Consider the following 22,577-nt stretch of genomic DNA (forward strand, 5'->3'; position numbering starts at 1 on the left):
ATAGGAGATCATCGAGGAAAGGAACTGATACTATCTCTCGAAGCGTGGAAAGGACTCTACGAGCAACGTCACAATATTCAGAATCTGCTTCGAAACGATTTTAAAGATGCCTACAGTTTTATAAGCGTTGGACCGTTAACAGTGCGAGTTCGTACGATTAACGACGCCAAGTTAATAAGTCTTGAATCTTCAAATGTATGCATGATGATGATCGAATCGACGTTACACCGTATGTTCGATCTCGATCCTTGCATTGATGTAACTTTTGACCGATTGGTTAAAATTACCAATACAGTCGATATCAAGTTTACGCAATTTTCAAATATCGCGTCCAATGTAACGAATCCTAAAGAAGTATCAAATGTAATACGCGCTAGCGACGCCTTCAACAAGCATCAGCTCATCGATTGCGAGCTGGCAGCTTTAGTTTTTAGTCCATAATATGTAAGAAAAAAATATTTAAAAGAAGAATAAAGAGTTTTTAAGTCTAAATTATGATGTAATTTCTTTGCATGCATTTCCATTCTCCATCTTTCTCCCACCCGTAACCAGTCCCAGCTCTCATACGTAGCTCGTTGCACGGTCTTTGTGGGGGATGACGTCATGCGGGGAAGGGGGAACGTGACGCTAGAGACTGAGAGGCTAGGGATCGCGAGACTAGGGACTGAGAGGCTAGGGATCGCGAGGCTAGGGACCGAGAGGCTAGGGACTGCGAGAGAGGTAGCGCTTAGGAGAGAAAGAGAGAGCGCGAGGTGAACGCGAGAGAAAGAGAGGGTGTGAGGCGAACGTGAAGGAGAGAGATGTTGCGGCGAGGAGAGAGAGAGAGAGAGAGAGAGAGAGAGAGATGACGCGAGGTTAGGGACTGCTAGAGATAGCGCTTAGGAGAGAAAGAGAGAGCGCGAGGTGAACGCGAGAGACAGAGATAGCGAGAGGCGCATGCGAGAGATGACGCAGTGAAGGAAAAGAAGAGGAATTTTTAAAATGAATATATTAATTTAATATCAATTATTTTTAATTATGAATAAATGTGTATTATACATTTGTGTGTGTGTGTGTGTGTGTGTGTGTGTGTGTGTGTGTGTGTTTAAAAGAATATAAATGGATATAAATGTATATGAATGTATATAAATGTGAATATATAAATGTGAATATAAAATGGATATAAAATTTTTAAAAATATATATAAATGAATATAAAGATAAGAATATGAAGATGAAAATATAAAGATGAAAATATAAATGAATATCATAATATATAAAAATTGTCGGTGGTGGAGGTGGCTATGGTAAAGCCGACGATTGTGGATGCGAGGCGGTGAGGCGGCCGAATGCTAGGTGCTGTGAGAAGCGGAGGCGACGGCTGGGCGGGGACTCCTGCATAACAGAAAATTTTTATTAATTATTTTAATAATTTATAATTTATTTTAGAATATATTTAAAAAAAAATAAGAAACTGATACTTACAATGCGTACACACCGAGCACATGTTCCGGCTAAATATCATACATAGCGGGGCACGACAAACGCTGCACAATTCTTGTTCTATTATGTTAAACATTCTCGTATAATGTTGTCGTACAACACAAATGTTTGGAAATAGTTCCACATTTCTTATAAAGCAGCTAGTGCACAGTTTAATATTATCCCAAGGTACATAAAACAAATTTAAAACGCACATTTTCAACGATGCATTTATAGTAAGCATCTCAACCGGTGCCACAAATTGTATAGTTGTTTCGGCAAAGTCTTCACAATCATCACTATTATAATCAGAGTCTTCAAGAGGCTCTATCACTTCTTCATCATCAGATTCATTTATCACTTCTTCATCATCAGATTCATTTATCACATTTACAATTCTATTATTAATTTCTTCGACTATCATTACTTCCTCGTCATTATCACTATCCTCAATCATAATAATATCTTCATCCATTTCTTTTATTCTGATCTGTGCTATACGAATGCTAAAGACTTTTTGACGCGGAGACAGACTCTCTCCATAAGTTTCAACCCCCATCCCTCTCAAAATTATCGCAATTCTTCCTTAAAAAGATATTTAGGAAGATGTTTCGCTCTCGTTTACGACCGATTTTCTGCGAGGGTACAAAGCAGCCGAACGTTGGCGCCGATACGTTGCATTCTTCCTTAAAAAATATTAAGAAAAATGTTTCGCTCTCGTTTTTATGGGAGATTTTCCGCGAGGGTACAAAGCTGCCGAACGTCAACGCAAAAAGGTAGAGGCCTATTAAATCACGTTTGACATGTTCGTCGCAGCGTCGGCTTAAAATCTTCATTCCTTTCCTAATGATAAAATGTCCATAAAATGAAAAACATAGTTTTAATGAACTCTAGAACGCTCCGTTGACGAGCAGCCGGACATCGGCGCTTCCGTAATAAAATTATATTAACGAGGGTACAAAATTGTTAATCATCGGCGCTTGTTCTATACCTTTTTGGGGAAAATGTCTAAGACCCCTCATAAAAAAGTCGTAAAGATACCATCTACAAATATTGCACTCAGAAAACTCCCCCTCCTTTGTCGAAACATCCCCCTCCACCCGCGTGACGTCAGCCCCCGCGCCTACGAGATACCCCCACCCCGCGTGATGTCATACCCCTCGCCACGGAGAACCCCCCGCGCCCCGCACCCCCCTCAGAGCCCCATGGGTTAGAACTCTCATAGTATACCTACTTATTTTACATGAAAATTTTGTTTGAAATAATAATGAAGTTTTGTTTAAAATTAATGAAGTTAAAAGTGCGTGTGATATCGCGAAAACGGAGCGTAAATATCTTAAAGACGTAAAAATTGATAACGAGAATTTAGTCGCGTTAATTGATACGGGCAGCGATTTGTCACTAATTCGCGAGGATCAATATTTAAATATAGGGTCACCGAATTTGACCCATCGAGAAATTGTGTTTCGCGGTATAGGCGCACAGAACTTTAAAACTAAGGGAAAATTCGACATTGAAATTAAAATTGATGACGACTATTTCTTAACAAGCCTATCGGTAGTGCCGAACGAATTGCTGCAATATGACTTGATTTTAGGAACCGATTTAATAAACAAAATTAATTTATATGTCGAAGAAGGGAAAATTACGGTGCGAAAACCTAGTGCGGAGATCCGAGCGGCGAACAGACTCCCTGAAATTTTTAAAATCGAATTAACGAGCGAGTCTAGCGATGTCGATTTATCTCATTTGACGAGCGAGCATAAAAATAATGTAAGTGACATAATTAATAAATATAATCCCACCCAAAAATGCGAGACCGAATATAAAATGACTATTGTACTTCGCGACGATGAACCGGTTTATCAAAGGCCGAGGCGTTTGTCTCCGTCGGAGAAGGAAAAAGTTAGCGCACATGTAAACGATTCGTCTATGCTATCGATGCGCGTATCTCGGACTTAAGCTTGTCGCGGATATAACTCTGTGTTCAATCGTCGAAATATTTTCTTTTGTATAGAATTTTGGATTTACTGTGTCTTGTATATTATCTTCCGTCTTTATAGTCATTTCTTTATTACTTTCCTAGTTTTCCATTATACTTCATTATTAATATCGGTTCCAGTTATAATTTGTTATCTTCAACTTTTATTTATTATCTTTTGTTATTAAATTTATTCTCTGATTATCATCCGCTATTATATTTTTCTTTTATATTTATTTCTATTACATTGGTTTATAATAAACTTCATTATTTGGCTTTGCTTAACTAAATCGCGTACTGCTTTTCTTTAGTACTGTCAACTTAACTGTCTGTGTCGTCATTTCTGTGTTCCTCACATCGCGAAAAGAGTGTAATTTCCTTCCGTTAGAGCAATTTCGGCAACCACACCCTGCCCCTCTGCCGTTAGGCGCGCTAGTTAGCCCGTAGCGGGATTCCCGGCCAAAACTTTGCGTTGGGTTCACGATTTGTGGTTTGATGCGTGAAAGACTGCGTCTGGCGCCCAAAACTAGTCTCTCGCGAATATCACGGCTGGTGTTCTGCTGCGGCACGCGCGGGACGACCCCGAGCTTAGTTCCGCCGCGTGAAACATTAAAACCCCTGTGTTTTGACGACGGCCAAGCTCCGTTCTTCCGGCTTTTAATCGAGTCGGGCGAAAAAGACGTCGCAATATATATATATATATATCTTTAATTTTACTATAGATTTATGAAAGATTTAAAGAAAAAAATGTAGATTATACACTCCGCACAATAATTAAGGGATCAAAAAATTATCTAACAAATAGACAAATTTTAAATAGTTGTAACTTTGTTTCAAAAAATAAAAATTTTAATTTTAAAAAAGGGTTTCAAAGCTTGAAATTTCTACTTTTGAAAGGTTTTTCACAGCTCTTTTTCACTTTCTTCAATTCTGGTATTTTTTATATACAGAAAATGACGGACTTAACGAAATTGGAAAATTTTCTTCTCACTTTGTAGACGTGTCGCATGTACAAAAAAATTTGAAAAAATTTGTTTACTTTTCTACGTTAAAGCCTGAAATGTTCCCTGCAAAATCGTTTTCTAAAATTTAAATTTAAATTTTTCCATATCAAGTAATCAAGAATTGAAGAGAAAATGATCATTTTAATCATTCATAACTCTTAAACTCTGTTAAAACTCCTGTTACGTCCTGTGGGCTCCACGATTCTTTTCTTTCGGAGAATGCAAGGCGATATTTGAAATATTGCAGCTGCACTAATAAACTGTGATCTGAGCGAGAAAAACATACACAGAGATAATTTAATAATAATAGTAAAAAAATCGTTACGCCCTGTGTACTCCACGATTATTTTCTTTCGGAGAACGCAAGGCGATATTTTAAATATCGCAGACGCACAGATAAACCGACAATCTGACAGGCGAGACAAACATATTCCGAGACAGTTCCATCGTAAAAGTAGAGTAAATACAGAACTTGAGAAGCAAACAGATCAACTCATAAAATTCAAACTATAACTCATTATATTCTAAGAAGTTAAACTATAGTCGACAGTTCTCTAAACGAAACCAACACTCGGAAACTAATAAAAATTTAGAAGAAAGACTAACAACGATAACCGAACCTAAACAATTCTCGCCTGACAGATCGTCGTTACGCGATATCTGGCTGAGATAAATTCGAGAGGGTAATAAAAATATCAACCTCACTTGACTACAACAAATTCTCCATTGGTCGAAACCTAGAGCTCTAAACAAAAGCCCTAACCAATCGTAGTAATTGTAAAATTAAAAGAGACGCCTCCGGGACCTAAAGGGCGTCATTGAAAAATTTCCTATTCGTCAGGAAATGTTAATAAACCAATGGAGAGGAGGAGCAAGAAGGTTTATATACCCGCGATATCCCTCGAGAGATTAGATTTTAATCCGAACTTTCGAGCGTAGTTTGCCGTGTACAAACTATCCGAGCTCGTATCTAGACTCTTCGGACTTTTTTATACTTTCAATTTCGAAAACCGCTTTCAACTCAAATTCCGACGTTCGTTAGAGTGCAAGTGAAAAAAACATAGTGGAAGTCCGGAAGACCACACAATCAGACTAGAACCTTGCAGCCATTATTAACAACGCACTCTACTAACAGTAAGTCAAGACACACATATATAAAGTACAATTTTCACCCCGTATCAAAATAATTCTTGGATTTAAGATAAAGCCATCTTCTTTATCTCCTTTTGCGCAAGTCCTATCATATCCAACCCTAAACCTTCTTCTCCCTCTCTCTTCCGCCCCGAAAATCACTCAGGATTTCCCGTGATAACGGTGAGATCCGTGATTTCACCCATCTACAAAAATCACTCAGGATTTCCCGTGATAACGGCGAGATCCGTGATTTCACCCGTTCCAAAAATCACTCAGGATTCCCGTGATAACGGCGAGATCCGTGATTTCATCCATCTCCAAAAATCACTCAGGATTTCCCGTGATAACGGCGAGATCCGTGATTTCACCCGTTCCAAAAATCACTCAGGATTTCCCGTGATAACGGCGAGATCCGTGATTTCATCCATCTCCAAAAATCACTCAGGATTTCCCGTGATAACGGCGAGATCCGTGATTTCATCCATCCCGAAAAATCACTCAGGATTTCCCGTGATAACGGCGAGATCCGTGATTTCACCCGTTCCAAAAATCACTCAGGATTTCCCGTGATAACGGCGAGATCCGTGATTTCACCCGTTCCAAAAATCACTCAGGATCTCCCGTGACGGAGAGATTCGTGATACCGTTTCCCATACCTTTCCCCTATTCAACATTATCCAGTCTCTCTCTTCCTCTCTCTATCTCTCACTCTCTCTCTCTCTCTCTCTCTCTCTCTCTCTCTCTCTCTCTCTCTCTCTCTCTCTCTCTCTCTCTCTCTCTCTCTTTCTGAGAGAAGACGTGTCAAACATCGCTCTGCAAAAGTGATAACTTTTAAGTGATTATATAGTGAGGGAGAGTGGCGAAAAAGTATTGAAGTAATAGTTGCATAGACTGGGAATAGACATGAGTGTTATCTAACAGGAATATGCTGATTTGTGAGCGTGAGAGTTATATTTCTTGTATGAGGCATCGAGATTTCACGCGACAGGTAGACATTAAAGGTGGACACAAAGCGCTGACGTGTGAATTTGGACAAAGGTAATTGACCGCCTATGCTGGTATTAACAGCTTCGGCCGGTAGTTATCGATATGAACGATGAATATGACGAGTATCGATGCTCGGCATGTAAGAAGGCAATAAAAAATCAGGTTGTTGCATGCAAATCTTGTATTAAACTGTTTTATCATCCAGGATGTACAAGTAAACATAAAATTTATGATAGAAATCGCGAACTGGTGTCGTGTCCTGGCCCATTTGAAAAATTTACAATTGAAAGTGAAGCAGATATGAAGAAGGCACCGACAGCAGCGGGGAGCAGCAGGGAAAGACAAGGATCTACAGGATCTACGGGTTCGTTTACGACATCAAACAGTGGAAATAGAATATCAGGAGCGAGTGGATCATCGAGTATTGACGTAAAAATAGATTGGCTTGTAAAAACTGTGAAAGAAATAAAAGACGAAACAGCATGTAAGAAGGAAATTAAAATGATGGTTAAGGAAATAGTTCGAGAAGAATTTGGAAGTATTAAATCGCTTACCCGAAAAACATAAAACCGAAGTAAGCCAACAAATAACCGAGATGCTAAAAGCAAAAATAATAAGGCCGAGTATGAGTCAGTGGAATGCACCCTTACTAGTTGTGCCTAAGAAGATGGACGCATCCGGACAACCTAAACTTCGAGTAGTAATAGACTTCCGAAGACTGAACGATCTAACCATAGGCGATTCATATCCTCTTCCGAATATTACTGACATATTAGATCAGTTAGGCAACGCCAAATATTTTACCACGCTGGATTTGGCCTCAGGATATCACCAAATTCCAATGGCCGAAAAAGACAAAAATAAAACCGCATTTTCAACACCCCACGGACACTACGAATTTAATCGAATGCCGTTCGGACTAAGAAATGCGCCAGCAACTTTCCAGCGGTTGATGAACTCCATACTCAGCGGAATGCAAGGGCTCAAATGCTTAGTTTATTTAGATGACATCGTCATATACGGAGCCAGCCTAGAAGAACATAATAAACGACTCAAGGAAGTACTGCAACGACTCCGAAAGAATAACTTAAAACTCCAACCCAATAAATGTGAGTTCCTACGAAAGGAAGTTATATATCTAGGCCACATAATAACAGAAAATGGAATATCGCCAGATCCCTCGAAATTAACGGCAATAAAAGAATTCCCAAGGCCCGAAAAAGTAAAGGACATACAGTCATTCATAGGCCTTGCCGGATATTACCGAAAATTTATAGAGGACTTCTCAAAAATCGCCAAGCCATTAACAAAGCTGACAAGAAAGTCAGAAAAATTCGAGTGGACCACAGACCAACAAAACGCCTTTGAAACATTAAAAGAAAAACTGATGACTGCGCCAGTGTTGCAATATCCCGACTTCGCACAAGAATTTATAGTGACTACCGATGCTTCCAATTACGTTATCGGAGCAGTGCTATCGCAAGGTAAAATAGGTAATGATCGCCCCATTGCTTACGCAAGCAGAATTTTGTCACGAGCAGAAAAAAATTATAACACAACTGAAAAAGAGCTACTCGCAATAATATGGGCCGCCAAACATTTTAGACCATACATATACGGCACGAAATTTAAAATCGTGACCGATCATAAACCATTAATATGGCTATTCAATGTCAACGACCCCGGATCGAGACTGATTCGATGGAGGCTCAAGTTAGAAGAATACGATTACGAAATAATACACAAGGCGGGTCGAGCGAACGCAAACGCTGACGCATTAAGCCGTAATGTAATCCGAGATACAAGCGAATCGGAAAAGGAGCAAAAAATACATGCAATAGAAGTAAACAACACAAGCACTGAAAATACTGAAAATTATACGGAAGAAGAAAGGAAACAAATATTACATGAATATCACGACGCCCCCATAGGAGGACATCAAGGTGTCGAGCGAACTTTAAAAAGAATTGTTATAGCCCTAAAAGCTATAACTATAATTATTAAAATCACTTAATATAATTATTATTATTTTGTATATATTACACAAAAATAAGTAAGACGCATGCTTGCAAAAGCGCTGAGGCAATAAGAATTTCGACAAGCATACGAAATCCGAAAAACGAGACTAACGCTGAGTAAGCACTGCGCTAATTAAGAAATTACCAAAATCGCAAGCAAAGCGTTCCATTAACCTCCTTCGCTTGCGACTAGTAACCCAATTATTAGATATAAAAGGGACCCTAAGACAACTCTCGAGGTCCCAGTCAAGCTGCAGTAAAGCGCAAGTACGTTAATAACAAACCACGACACGATTGTGAACAAGTGATCTACGCAACAACTGTGTAAGCATACTTTATTTTGCGTCATCCCAAGACGCTCATATACTTTGTACAACTGACTATTTATATTAAATATATTGTGAAACCACAAACGGGAGTGAAATTCCCCCTGACGTTCCCGAGCTCCCTAGTTCTAATTCGGTAACGATCCCTTAACTATCCTGTGCCTCACAAAGGCATAACAATAGATTTAGAAAATTATAAAAAAGCGAGTACATTAAGAATATCGTGAATATGAGATACTTTATTATTCGATATCAAATGTGTGAATTGTTGCAAACATAGCCGTAATATACATATGTATAAAACATTTGTATCATGTTGTACTTGTATTAAATAAATGCATGAGATTTTGTCAAATAATATGCACTATATCAAATAATTGCTCTTTTAATCTTTACTTCATCTTTAAGTTGACTTCAACACAAATAGCACATTGTTGTTTTGATGTCGAAAACAAAAGAAAACTTAAAAATAATATTGCTAGAGGATTATTGAGAGAGTTATTTCCGAGCAATTTTTCTAACGTCGCTTTAAAGCTTTCCGCGCCATTTCATAATGACTGGAAATGAAAAGTAAGCTAATTATATTCTTCGTGAGAATAATTGGAAGAATAGCACAATATTTGCTATACCTCTTTCTCTCTTACGTTTTTATTTTTCTTTTCTTAAATATTTATGCTTCATAATATTTTTACATTTAAAACAAATGATTATTATCAAGAATTATTTTTTAGAATAAATTAAACAGAGATTACAATTTAGTTGAGTACATTAAATATTTTTATAAAATATTTATTACGCGTTATATATTTTTTAAAAATACGCGTGTGAAGAATTTTTGCTTTAAAGATATTTTTTAATGTTTTTCCTAGAATAAATCAGTGTCTTCTGAAACGCATCTTCATTATGTAGATGCACAATTCTTCGGTGCAATGTGTTGCGAGGAACACGTTTCCTGCGTTTGATGATTTTTTTATCGCTACTTTAAAAACCCCTCGAGCAGTTTCTTTCGCTCCGGAAGGTAATGGTGGAATGAAATACTGCTGTGAAAGTGAGAAGAAGAAACGAAAGAGAGTTTACGATTTTAATCCGTATGCTTAAGGGTGGTTCTAAAACTACAGATGTCGTACGATATGCTACATCCAATGGATCGCCTACCAATTTAATGTAATTCAAAATCGAACTTATTTTTTAAAATTTATTATCAGAATTCATTTATTATCAGAATTATGATAGATCGTTTATATTGAGAAAATGATATTAGTCGTCTAAATATTAGATAAGTAGATGAATAATAGAGTGCAATAATTATTACATTGTAGAAATTAGCCTTAAGTTCGCGCGATGACATTAAATCGGTCCATTAATCATCATTTTGTTTATATTGTAAGTTTACATAATAATAGAATTTTGAATATTAAATAAATATCATTGTCATATTGCAATGCACTGAATAAGCACGTTTTGTCATGTCAACATATTCATAAAAGCTTTTGTATTATGAAGTAAATAATGTTTTATGATAGTAGAGTACTCGCAAAAAATATACATATATTGCAAGAATTATAAAACATTGTTACATTGTGGCTATCTGTATATTAAATTGCAGTTAATTTTCTAAAGTAGTAAAAAAAGATTTAATTAAATATATAATATAATCAATAATCATATAATTTGCATAATATATCAATTAACGCATTAATTTTTATGAATCATTTTTCTTTCAAGATAAAAAAATATTAAATAATTTTATTTAATTTTTAACTTAATTTACTTTTCAAAAAACAAATGCTGCGAAATTTTGTTGATAATTTTTTGTTGATAGGCTTTATATGCATAAAAGATTACGTTTATATGCTCATTATATATTACGTTATTTAAAAAAATAATATTAAACTAAGAACATATTAATACGCACGTAATAAATGATAAATTGTTATAATATTTTCAGTGATTTTTTTATATTATATATAAATACGGAATAAAGAAGATGAAATTATACTATATATATATATATAATATAATGACGCAGACGTAATATTATGATAATATTAGATACGTATCAGAAAAATTAGAGTTGTGATTTGGGGAGATATAATATTACAAGTCCAAGAGCAGCAATCGTTATAAATGAAATCGTGTAACAACCCTTACTATGGCAATGTGAAAATTTACTTAAGCTCGAGCTGCTCGAGCACCCTCTTTTTGGTAGATCGTAATGTCTTTATTGTCTGGGGTTACTGTTCACATTTCTCGTGTTTCTCTAATTCTGTTATCGTTATATCACAAGTCTCTTTTCACGCAAATCAGTGATTACAATTGAGTTGCAGAGTAAGATTATATAGCAATCGTAGAAGCGTGAACTTAAGGATTAAATGATAAATATGTAAATATAAAATACCATTTTTATAATATTAGATCACTTTTTATAATCATCCAATTAAAATTTAAAGTTAATTATTTTAAAAAGAGATAATTATAATATTTATTTCTTTTTCAACTATTTGCTGTTTTATGTAACTATTATATTTCGAGATTGGTGACTAAAATTTAGAACTCAATACGAAATATAAACTTTATTACGATTTAAACAAAATATAGAAAAATATATATTTTTTTAATGAATTTTCGAAAGATTTTTTAAAACACTAGAATATATAAAGAAATATAAAAATCTTCTTTGGCTCTGAATAGGCTATGACATAGCATTAATAGATATCATTTAGACATCGAGGGTCGATAAGATACAATGCGATCTGAAATCATAGCGCTTTGAAATCATAGATTCTTGTGAACGTAAATCACTTATAGCAGATATCTATACATCACCGGAATGTAAATGTAATAATGGCTTAAACATTATCCGTTATTCGATATCATATACTTTCATTCTGATTTATGCAACATGCAATGCTAAATGCAACTTGAAACCAGTTAACCGCATTTAAAGATAATCCTACATTAGTATTTCACTTTAAAAATTATTTATGCTCTTTTTATTATATTTTTACCAACTCAAATGTTATATATAGAGAACTGCATTGCATGTATTTGTATGAGATTTTATATTTCTAGATTCGTTTTATTACAAATAAACAATTGATTTTTTAAACATATTATACGTAAGTTTATTTAATATAAAAATAACTAATGAGAAAATAATTTTAAACATACATTTTGTTGATATACTATTACGTGTAAAGTTATGTTTATATTCATTTATAATCATATTACAAATATAAAAAGCAGAATAATCTTTTAATGTTTTAAACCCAATAATAAGGAGTATTTAATCTCTTCTTGCTCGAATTCTTTACAATCAACTTGTTATATTAAATACATAACTAAAAATTCTTGGGAAAATATTATTTTATCTTTCAATATGTTCGGTAAGATACAAGTATCTCAACGAGGAGATATTTTGCGAGAGAAACCGAGAGAAAAGTTTGTAGTTTTTTTGTCCATACTTTCCGCTACTTCTCGTAGCTTCTCGTTGATCTTACAGTTGTTCGTCGGTTTGTCGATTTGAGATTCATCGATACAATTATACTGTTTTCTGTCATTTCATTTTCAAATCAGCTCATTTCTGTATATTTATTCTTTTACTTGTTTCCCCATCCTCGAGCAATTTAATTTTTTTTTATCTCTTGAATAAATTTTTTATTTTTATTTAGTTCACTTGTTTTCACATTTTTGCGGCACACGTGTCTTTCATCTTTCAACTTATATTTATTCATACATTTTTGTGTGTAGCATACCGTTTATTAATATTTGAATATATTAATACAATGATTTTTTAAATATATTTTTCTCCATTATAAGTTACATGCAGTAACTTAGTAACATGTTTTTTAAATTTTCTATTTACGTTAATCTTTGACATTAAAGAAATGTAAAAAAAGGCCAATATGTGAGTGTAAGTTGTAAGATAACAAAATTATATAAATGTATATAAATATTGATATTGTGCATGTGAAAAGGCATTATTATTATATAATTTGAAAGCAAAAACTTGTTTAGAAAATTTTGTGCAAAAATACGAAATTATTATCGACAGAAAGCGCATTTACGCTAAAAACAAAAAAAAGTAACTCTCATTCGAGGTGCCAACAGTCTCTTGGAATGAAGAGCGCGTATACTACACATAGCACAATATGTACATATATGTATAAAGTGTTCCAGATTATCCGCATTTTCCTTCATAAATGGATTACTTTGATTAACATAAAATTATTTATTGCTAAACAGAAAATAATACGTGCTTTTAATTATAAATGATCGAATGCAAATAATACTTAATTTGATTACCGATATTTAATGTTGAGTAATTTGTAAAAAGAATCAAATTAAATTTCGCGAAAAAAGATCGATTAAAAATAAATCTATGAGTAAAAGTCGATGCGAAAGTGCTGGTATACTCTGTGTTATCTGAAATACGGGCGCTGACGTAAACAGGAAAATCGCGCATATCTTTCCACTATTTCCTCGTCCACTGCACAAGAGATTTTCCATTTATTTATAAGGATATAATCAAAAGAAAATATTTTCTCAAGACACGCTTCAATGGAAAAAAATAATAACTTAAACTGAAATATATTCTGGGGGTTTGTATTTAAAACTATTGTAAATATATCTGACAATACTCTAAAAGTATAATTTTGATACGATAAAAATATTGTAACTGTAAAATTAAAATTAAAAAAAAAATTTTTTTATTTGTATGAGAGTTTTGTTTATCAAAGAATATATCATAAAAATTAAATAAATATGGAACTACACATATTATAAATAACTTATAAAATATATCGCGTTTCTTCTCAAAAATATTCTATTTAACTTTGAATCCTATCCAAACAAATCTACAAACGAAACGAAATATTACTTTGGCTGTAAACAATGGTTTGTGATCCAACTAGGAATCGTTTTTTTTACACTGGGTGCACCTTGTACATATGCATCCGTCACTGTCGATTTTATCGCAGTACACTCTTTTCAGGACGATAGTAGCACGCAACGCGCAGACATTGCCAGTGATCTAATTTATTGTTGCGTGACGTGAATTTTAAATCGCCTATCATTGTCTGCTTTAAAAAAAAAAGGTTGATAGATTATTCTGTTTACTAATATAATCATGCTAATATGATCACCTATTAATTAATGTTTATCAATACAATTCCTCAAAAAACATACTCTATATATAATAATAAAAATAATAAATTATATAATATTTAAAAAAACATATCTAATGTAATTCATATAGTTTATTTAAAAAAATAATCGATTTCTTTTTTATTTATATTAAATGAACTACGAGTGTAATTTATCTTTCTCTTTCAACCTCATTTTATCTTTTCTTAAAATAAATGCAAAAATTATTTAAAATATATATAATTTGCAACAAATTTTGATAATAGACAACAATTTTCAAAGCTTAAAGAATTATTTGTGAATAAAAACAATTAGTTCTAGAATTGCATGTAGTTTTAGCTGCGGTTTATCTTTAAAAGGCTGAAACATTGTGTACATACTTGTATATAACATAAAAGCACCGTTCATTCGTTTATCGGCGGATAGACGAAAAATGTTTGGGGGATGTGATCTCATTAAAGATTTATGCCAATCGCTATTAGTCGCGCTTCGATGTTTCCTTTATAAAATTGTCATTATGCGCAACCGTAATAAAAAACAACCAAAAAAAAAAATTAGATGATCGAATATTGTAAAACAAATGATTGTTTACGTCTGAAAATCGATAACGTGCGTAAATTCTTTTGTCTTTTCCAATAATGAAAGAGAGAAGAACGAGAGAGAAACAATTCTCAAAGAGATTTGCTGTGGTAGACCACACTTGATAGAATCGATTCAAAGTATCTAGCTTCTGCTTGAAATCATTCGAATACCGATACTTTGTATCGGTCCACTTGCAGACAAATAACAATATCGAAACAATACAGGATGAAAATGTGAGCGCGTATGTGTATGTACGTATGTATGTGTAAAATGTTTCAAAATCTCCATGTTCTTTTAATAGCATATATTCTCTGATCCTTGTATATATATATATATATATATATATATATATATATATATATATATATATTCGACGCGTAAAAAATAATTTATTAAATTTATTAAATTATCAAAAGAGAATCTGTTAAAATATTTACAGAATATTATTTTATTTATAATATAAAAATTCAGATTCAAATTATATAATATAAAAGCAAAGCAAATCTTTTTTTCGTTTATATTGCGTATCTTGTTTTCTCATATTATAAAGAGAAACTTTTCTGTGCATGGATCCCTGTCTTCTAAAATTGCACATCTATTAGATGTAAAAACAATACGGATAAAGATTTATCTTTCGTGAATTCGTTTTTTACGCGCTAATGTTTTTGTAACTTATTTGATATAAATATGTAAATTTTATTTGTATCTTGCTTATCTTTTTTCGTGTTTTCAAGAAAAAGTTTCCATGTGGGACATGATATATCTTTTTCAAAAAAACAAATCTGTTAAAGATAAAAGTAGTACGAGACCTTTAAAATCTCTCGAGAGTTCACGCATTACGTTAATATTCTTGTAGTCAATTTTCTTGTAGACACCTGTGTACCGATTTAAAATAGTCAAACTTAAATTGTGCATATGGCATATGAACATATACATATATGTATATTGAAATGATTACACATATACATAGTCACATATAAAACCTTTATTAAATCTCGATAACATAAATTGATTATTATTCTTGACTAGAGACTGATAGAGAGAGAGAGATTATTAAAAACGTAATGAGATTATTAAAAACGTAATTTTGGTAAAATAAATATTATTTACAACATTTTACTACCCAATTATATAACGTATATAAGATACTTTCAATTTCAATATATGTATATTCTTGCTCATCTTATAAAGTCTTCGATGTTTCGGTTAATATATGATGCATATGATGTAATTGTATCAATCAATGACATATATGCCACTTGAAAATAATTTTATCAAAGAACTTATATATTTCTATAAATATATAAGTAGCAAATATATATATAAAATTTATTTTTATAAAATGTGCACTCAACAATCTCGTGCGGGAAAAGATACTGACATCTTTTATTGAATATGTATAAACCTTGAGCTATCGAAATACGGGACGAATTTACAAGATAGGTTTCCTACATAATTATAATGTTATTCGGAAGGAAATAGAGAGAGTGTCATTGTACTTTTGCAATTTTCATGAATGTGTAAGATATGTTAACGAGAAGAGTCATTTATTTTAAAGTGTATTCGTGATGGAAATCCCGTCCGAATTGCTTGCTGAACTTCTTACGAATGGTATATCATTCTTAGGTTTATACTGCACAAGTAAATTCATTTCATTTTAGATTGTAGCTCTTTGTTAAATTTATCGCATTTGAGAAAAGGACGTGGGTAAGGGCTTGTGTGGGAGGGTCTAAAAAAGAAAATTTTGCTATTAACAATGAACACTCGTTGAAAATTTATTTTACCTATTTTCTATTTTATCTCATTTTTCTATTTATTTTATTATATTATATTATAGCATTAATATACGAAATAATACAAATTATCTCTACTTTATGAAAAAGAATTAGAAACGTTAAATTATTTTTTTGAAAAGCTATTGTATCAAATATGCAGCCGTCAAAATATATATTGTCTAAATTATACGTTCTATTTATAATTTTTGCGAACCAAAAGATCTATCAGTAAAGAATTTCATGAAAGATTTATTTTATTTCTAAAAATTATGTCCTCCCATAAGAAAATTTTTCTAATATCAATTGTGACTCGATTTGATTATGCATTCAATCACCGAAGTAAGTGAAACGAGGTTTATGTACAACATGAGGATGCATCCGTACCACTCCATTAACGCAATTGCTCCATATATAACTGCATCTTGAAACAGATTCATCTTCAAAGAGACGGTATCAATCGGATCCATCGCCGAGTCAGCCGTAATCGGCGGAACAGTCGCATTCCTCGTCTGTCTTCGACGAAAGGATTTGCGGCGATGAACTAGGCATCCACGACGGACTGACGAATTTTTGCACGTACGTCACACTGTAGCGAAATCCCTTGTTAACGTCACCCTTTACTCGGCAGTTTATATTCGACGATTGTTTGTAGAGTGTCAAAGGCGATCCGACCTCTCCACGCGGCGGATAAATGAGAATCCTCTCCAGACTTGTCTTGCCACGACTGTGCTTCGGTTTGCTGAGTCTCAGGCGAGTAGTATTCGTTAACCATTCTTTCTCGATGGGCCTTGAGACTCGGGTGGCCGTCTCGGTGCTAATCTCGGATCGATTCTGCTCGTCGCCATAAGAATGTCGTTGCGCGTTGGTTCTCGCTGCGTTAGAAAAAGCGAACCTCCTCGATGTCTTGCGAAATACGTTCTGATTTACCGCCTTCACTTTCTCGCAGAAAGATTCGAGTTTCTTTACCGGATCTGTCTCGTCGTAAAGAGAAGATGATGAGCAGCAGCAGTAGACCGTAGATATCCTTCGTGGTGAATCGTTGTCACTTCTTTCAGCATTCTCGTTATTCTCGATGCAAGTGCAAGAACCAGTCAGACATGCCGCTGGAGAATCATGGAAGGGTTCCTTGCATTCGCACATGGATTCTGCAGCATCGTGTCTTAATACCTCTCTCGAATTTCCCGATGCGATTTTGCTAGAGGTTTTTCTTGTTTCGAAAGATAATTCTTTGCTCGAGGGATATCTTCTGGTAGCTTTTTTTCGTAACATTTTCCGCGCTTCTATCGCTTCTTCTCGACTATTTTTCAGATCGTTGTTCAATTTATATTCTCGAGCTAATTCATTCGAGTCGCCACGACGCGTCTGATACGCCGAATCATCCGGTAATGATCCATATGGCTTCTCTTCCAATTCGATCTTATCGCCGTAATCATTTCTCTTGGCATGATCGGAGATTGTCTCAGATCTGTCGAACGCGGAATCATCATATATCTCATGTCGCAGATCTCCTATCGTCGATAAATTGAAGTCGAACTCTCCTCTATCAATATTTCGCGACTTCACTGATTTAGATTTGCGAACCGAAATTTCCCTTTCGTAATTGATCCGTTTATTCGTATTTGCTCGATGGGTGCTCTCATATTGCGGCCGGTAATTAGGCTGGGCGGAATCGTTTACGTTTTCTGGGCAACGACAATATCTCGAACAATCGACCGTCTCGTCTTGCTCGGTGTCCTCGCAACAACAGCCGAACCATTGCTTATTCTCGTTAGTGCGTACCATTTCGCACAACTTCCCAGATTCTCTTAAGAAACCCGGCCTACGATAACACGGCGACCCACATTCCCCTAAAACGCCCGACTCTCCTCGCCGTCGATTCGTGTTATTTTTGTATTTCGACTCTCGCGCTCGGTAATTCCTATCGATTAACGTTCCCATAATGGAGCTGGATGCTTTGAGGGGAGATCCTACTTCGTTTTCCCATCGCGAAGTTTGCCACTGTGGCAGCGAGCTCGTTTCAGGCACTCCCGTCAACCTGTTAGATCGCGAACTTAGACTCCAAAAAGTCGGTTGTCTGGATCTCTTTGCGGGATAACGATATTCGGAAATATTACGTTCCCTATAGCCTCGGTTCTGCAATGAACCACGATAAGGAAGCGCGGTTGTTTTACTTCGGCCAGAATAAAATTGATTAAGAGACTGTTGATTTACAAAGTCGCTGACGTCACTCTCTTCGTTTAATTGCTTCGTTCGTGTATCTACCTTTTGTTCGTCGACATAATTTTTTTCTTTCGTTTTCTTGTGAGAAGGCACGATATTTGGTTGAATCGACTTATCCAATTTTTTCCTGCATAACGATTTAAACGTGTGAATTCTTGCAGATTTTCTGTCGATAATTCTGGATTCAGGAAAAACATCTTGAGGTCTTGAGTCTTTGATAACCTCGAGACTGGTCATTTCGGTGACTGCCGGCCACATTTTGTGATCCATTCTGGAATACGAGCCATAGAATTTCGGTGAAGCTTCGCGATATTTGTAGGAGTTTCCTTTATTCGCTGGCTTTAGATATCGATACGTGGATTTTTTAGCGGCAGTATTTAAATATTTCCTAGAATTTTCATTTACGGTAAGATCAGGATTGTTGCAGAAATGAGATTTTTGTGACGGACAACAATAATTGCAGGCATCCATAGTGTTACGACTGGGGGACCATTTTATCTTTTTCTCCAAAGTAGCTACATTTTTATTTTTCTTCGACTTTACCCTAGATTTTACTTTTTTAAATGATTTAAATCGTGTACCTGAATACCTTACGCTGCAGTTACTAGACCTTTTTGTGCCAGCATAATCCTCGTCGCCACTGCTTACCTCGAGGCGACAATTTTGTTCGATATCCTTAATGTAATTCAATATATCTTTGTTCTTCAGATTTTCAAGATGATTGGTTCTTCTATGCTTTTCAAAATTTTTAAACCACTGAATATTCTTCTGATTTTTGTTACCATTGTGTGTGATAGATTCTACTTTTCCATTTTTCGACATTATTTATATTAATTTATAGAATCACGCGTGAACTCAAAACGTAACTTCGATGTAGCGGCGTGCGTTTACGAACTTCTTGAATAATATAGCGTGCGATGCATCACGTTTCTTTAGATTGAGATTTAAATATATTTTGCTTATCCACATGTTAATACTGATGTTGATCGTTCGCAGAACTCAAGCGTTCGCAATAGCGTAAGGTTAGATTGTTTAAAAATCCTACGATACCTTTTATTTTCGATAACGCGTACGATTTAGTCATGAATATAGTCATAGAAATATGATCGACGTTTTCTACATTTGGATTTAATATAAATTGTAGTCATAAAGTTTTGAGACACTTTTACTCATGATATAAAAATGCGAGATGTAGCACTATATACAATAACAAATATATATAATATAATATATATATAATATAATATATATATATATATTAGTTATTGTATATATATTGTATATATATATAATATATATATAGGTATATAATCAAGAATTATTATTTTTAATAGCAAACATATAAAACATAAATCGTAAAAGTTTTGAATTATATATTCCTAAATTATACTATAATTTTAGGTAATTATTTCTTTTTCTGTTTAAAAGATGTATGCATGTGTGTGAAGTGTTATAATGCATAAGAATAAATAAACATCAAAAATTAGAATTTGATATTTTATATAAATCAATATGTAAAAACTAATTAATAATTGTAATAACATACGTTTGTTTCAGGTGCGCAAGCATTTTCTCGTAAGCATCCTTTGTCATGTTGGCTCTCTACGATGTTAGTTGTCTTTGCAAGCGGTATGCTATGCAATGGATTATTAGGGGAACCTATTCTTGCACCTCTGAAAAATACACCACAAATGATAGTCGCAACTGTTGTTTGGTTGGTAATGACTGTGTGCTTTTTCTATAGTACTTTATATTTTATAAAATCTATTATTTATTTGTAATTGTCAATTTTGCAAAAATTAATTAAAATAAATCTTTTAATTCTTTTAGGTATGTAATATTTTACACGCCATTCGACATTGGTTATAAGGTAGCCAAATTTTTACCAGTAAAGGTAGTATGCGCTGCTATGAAAGAAATTTATAGGTAAATAAATATCAATATTTCTCTACTTTTGAGACATTCTTTTGCATCTATGCTTTATATGCATGTAGAAACTGTATTTATGTATATTGTGTATAAGAGGGAGAAATTTATTAAAATTTATTTAAAATAAGAGTTTAATTTAGCATATTCTAATTAAACTATCTACATAAAAAAATATTTGATATTATTACAGGTGTAAAAAAGTATATGATGGAGTGACTCATGCAGGAAAACTTTATCCAAATGCATATCTTATTATGATATTGATTGGAACGCTCAAAGGTTGGTCATAAAATATATATTGAATATGTTGGATAGAATGCATATCACATATTATTTCAATGAAATTATATATAAACGCGCATTATATAAAATCTAAAATTTAAAAATTAATACAGTGTAATTATAATTTAATTATAATTTATACATGTAGGTAATGCAGCTGGATTTACAAAATTGTTTGAGCGTCTTATACGTGGAGTATGGACACCAACCGCAATGGAATTCATGCAACCTAGTTTGTATGTAAAATTCATAATTCATGTGTGTGTGTGTGAACAAACACAAAAATTATATACTTTTTATACATAATCCTATTTTTTAGTAAACAAACGTAATAATATCAAATAATAATTTTTTTTTACAGTCCTACCAAAGCATCTATGGTTGCATCGATTATCTTTGTGCTGGATAAGAAGACTGATCTCATTTCTGCACCTCATGCTCTTGTGTACTTTGGTATTGTTATCTTCTTTGTCTATTTCAAGGTAAATGTCTATATCATGAATCTCTTCTTAAATGTATATTCAACATTGCTGAAACAAGATAAAATTGACAATAATATTATTTTCTAGTTATCATCAATTTTGCTCGGCATTCATGATCCATTCGTGCCATTTGAAAATCTGTCCTGCACCTTGTTCTTGGGAGGAATTTGGGACTCATTGGCTAAATTGTTAGGTCGTGGTCAAGCCAAAGATGAGAAAGCGGATACAAAGAAAACAAATTAAATAATAGTATGTAAAAGAAACATGATATTATATATTTTGAAATATTATAAAACTTGTATGTCAAAATATATATCGAACGTTATCTCTGTATTTCTTTTTTCAGAAAACGTATCACTATCTTGTCACCACCATCAGTTACTTAAAAAGTGATGGCTTAAAATAAAACTATTTTAAGCTAATCAGATAACTACGGGTTATATATAACTCTTGACAAATCATCAAATATTGTGGAAGAGTACAATAATTTAATAATATACATATATACTTTAAGAGTGGAAGTTATTCAATTTTCAAAGAGTGTCTTATAAAAATATCAACAATATTATGTACACAGTTTAATTAATGCTAAACTTTATAAATCTCATTCTATTCTTTATTTCTTTCTTTATGCATTCTCAATAAGTTAATGAAGAAATTTCGTATTTTTATGTAAAATTTTTATTAATAATTATAAATATTGTATATTATTTATATAATTATTTATCTTTAATCTGGATTGATATTATTAATAACGATAAAATATATACTGATTTAATCAGTAAACAGAAGTGTGTTCCTATTTGCAAATTTTGATAGTGCATCTTATGTGTAACATTAACAATTGATTTTTATTAAAATTTCTTATCAAATTATATTTTCTAGTACAATATCCAACTTTTAATATAATGTATAAATACATGTTACATATACTCCAGTGATTTGAAGTATTCATTTTAATAAATTATACTGAAATTGTTTTACTTGTTATATAACATTTATATAAAGGAGAAATGTATAGAACAAGTAATTAATTTCAAATTTGTTAAACGATTGTATCACTGATTTGTAAATTACCTGAATCACATAAGGTATTCAATAGCACATATGTAAAAACGAACATTGCGAGAAAAAAATAGATGTCTTTTATACTATTTTATTAAATTTAAATATTGATACACACTGTATATCAAATGAGCGCGTTTGCTTTAATTCTCGGCAACAAATATGTGTACTTCTGCAATTAGGGATA

General features: G+C 33.3%; 1 protein-coding gene across 1 annotated transcript; it reads left to right on the forward strand.

The window, feature by feature from the left end:
* Window positions 1–20,194: 20,194 nt before the first annotated feature.
* LOC145946890 (trimeric intracellular cation channel type 1B.1-like) lies at window positions 20,195–22,373 on the forward strand. Its single transcript, XM_083056642.1, has 7 exons — window positions 20,195–20,346; window positions 20,463–20,558; window positions 20,752–20,840; window positions 20,992–21,079; window positions 21,205–21,325; window positions 21,413–21,574; window positions 21,672–22,373. Exons 1-6 carry the CDS (start codon window positions 20,240–20,242, stop codon window positions 21,566–21,568), a joined length of 657 nt encoding a protein of 218 aa, XP_082912768.1. The 5' UTR covers window positions 20,195–20,239; the 3' UTR covers window positions 21,569–21,574; window positions 21,672–22,373.
* The last annotated feature ends 204 nt before the right edge of the window (window positions 22,374–22,577 follow it).

The sequence above is a fragment of the Prenolepis imparis genome, unplaced genomic scaffold, assembly GCF_030444845.1.
Source record: "Prenolepis imparis isolate NDT839.2.m4 unplaced genomic scaffold, iyPreImpa1.0 SCAF_26, whole genome shotgun sequence".
Lineage (NCBI taxonomy): Eukaryota > Metazoa > Arthropoda > Insecta > Hymenoptera > Formicidae > Prenolepis > Prenolepis imparis.

What these genes read in the sequence shown, in the direction of transcription:
- LOC145946890 (XM_083056642.1), top strand. Translation starts at nt 20,240, where the DNA reads ATGTTAGTTGTCTTTGCAAGCGGTATGCTATGCAATGGATTATTAGGG. An exon ending in ATTGATTGGAACGCTCAAAG is followed by an intron (nt 20,841 to 20,991) that starts GTTGGTCATAAA and finishes TTATACATGTAG; the next exon opens with GTAATGCAGCTGGATTTACA. An exon ending in GAATTCATGCAACCTAGTTT is followed by an intron (nt 21,080 to 21,204) that starts GTATGTAAAATT and finishes TTTTTTTTACAG; the next exon opens with TCCTACCAAAGCATCTATGG.